The sequence below is a fragment of the Lipotes vexillifer genome, unplaced genomic scaffold (genome assembly GCF_000442215.2).
Source record: "Lipotes vexillifer unplaced genomic scaffold, Lipotes_vexillifer_v1.1 C26292982, whole genome shotgun sequence".
In the NCBI taxonomy this organism is placed as follows: domain Eukaryota; kingdom Metazoa; phylum Chordata; class Mammalia; order Artiodactyla; family Lipotidae; genus Lipotes; species Lipotes vexillifer.
In genome coordinates, this window is record NW_006784140.1 from 1 (window position 1) to 687 (window position 687).

Sequence of the window (687 nt, forward strand, 5' to 3'; positions counted from 1 at the left end):
CCTTGAGCTGACACTGGCCAAGGTTGAGAAGGAGAAACATGCCACAGAGAACAAGGTATGAAATATATTTGTATACAGCGTATAGAGACTCTGCCATCAACTAAGCTGCTTTAGAGCAGAGATAATCTCTTCCTTAACCTTCCTAGGTGAAAAACCTCACAGAAGAGATGGCAGGCCTGGACGAAGTCATAGCTAAGCTGACCAAGGAGAAGGCGGCCCTCCAGGAGGCCCACCAGCAGACCCTGGATGACCTACAGGCAGAAGAGGACAAAGTGAACACCCTGACCAAAGCTAAAGCCAAGCTAGAGCAGCAAGTGGATGATGTGTGTTTTTAATATCCATCCGAAAGGCTTTTTTAATATACTTTAAATTTTTAACAAAGTTTATTTTCTCATTAGCTTGAAGGGTCTCTAGAACAAGAAAAGAAACTTCGAATGGATCTAGAAAGAGCCAAGAGGAAACTGGAGGGTGACCTAAAATTGGCCCAAGAATCTATAGTAGATATAGAGAATGACAAACAGCAACTTGATGAGAAACTTAAAAAGTAGGAACTCCAGAAAAAAAATTCTATGCGACATCATCTTTCAATTCTTATGGGTACTAATATGCCTTGTTCTTCTGTCTAAAGGAAAGAGTTTGAAATCAGCAATTTGCAAAGCAAGATTGAAGATGAACAAGCACTTGGCA

At 40.9% G+C, this 687-nt stretch overlaps 1 protein-coding gene across 1 annotated transcript; it reads left to right on the forward strand.

The window, feature by feature from the left end:
• Nucleotides 1–4: 4 nt before the first annotated feature.
• Nucleotides 5–677, forward strand: LOC103085426 (myosin-6-like; the record flags this gene model as incomplete). Its single annotated transcript, XM_007456551.1, has 4 exons — nt 5–55; nt 147–323; nt 399–544; nt 629–677. Coding segments are annotated over 4 exons (423 nt in total), but the record flags the coding sequence as incomplete, so codon positions are not given.
• Nucleotides 678–687: the final 10 nt, after the last annotated feature.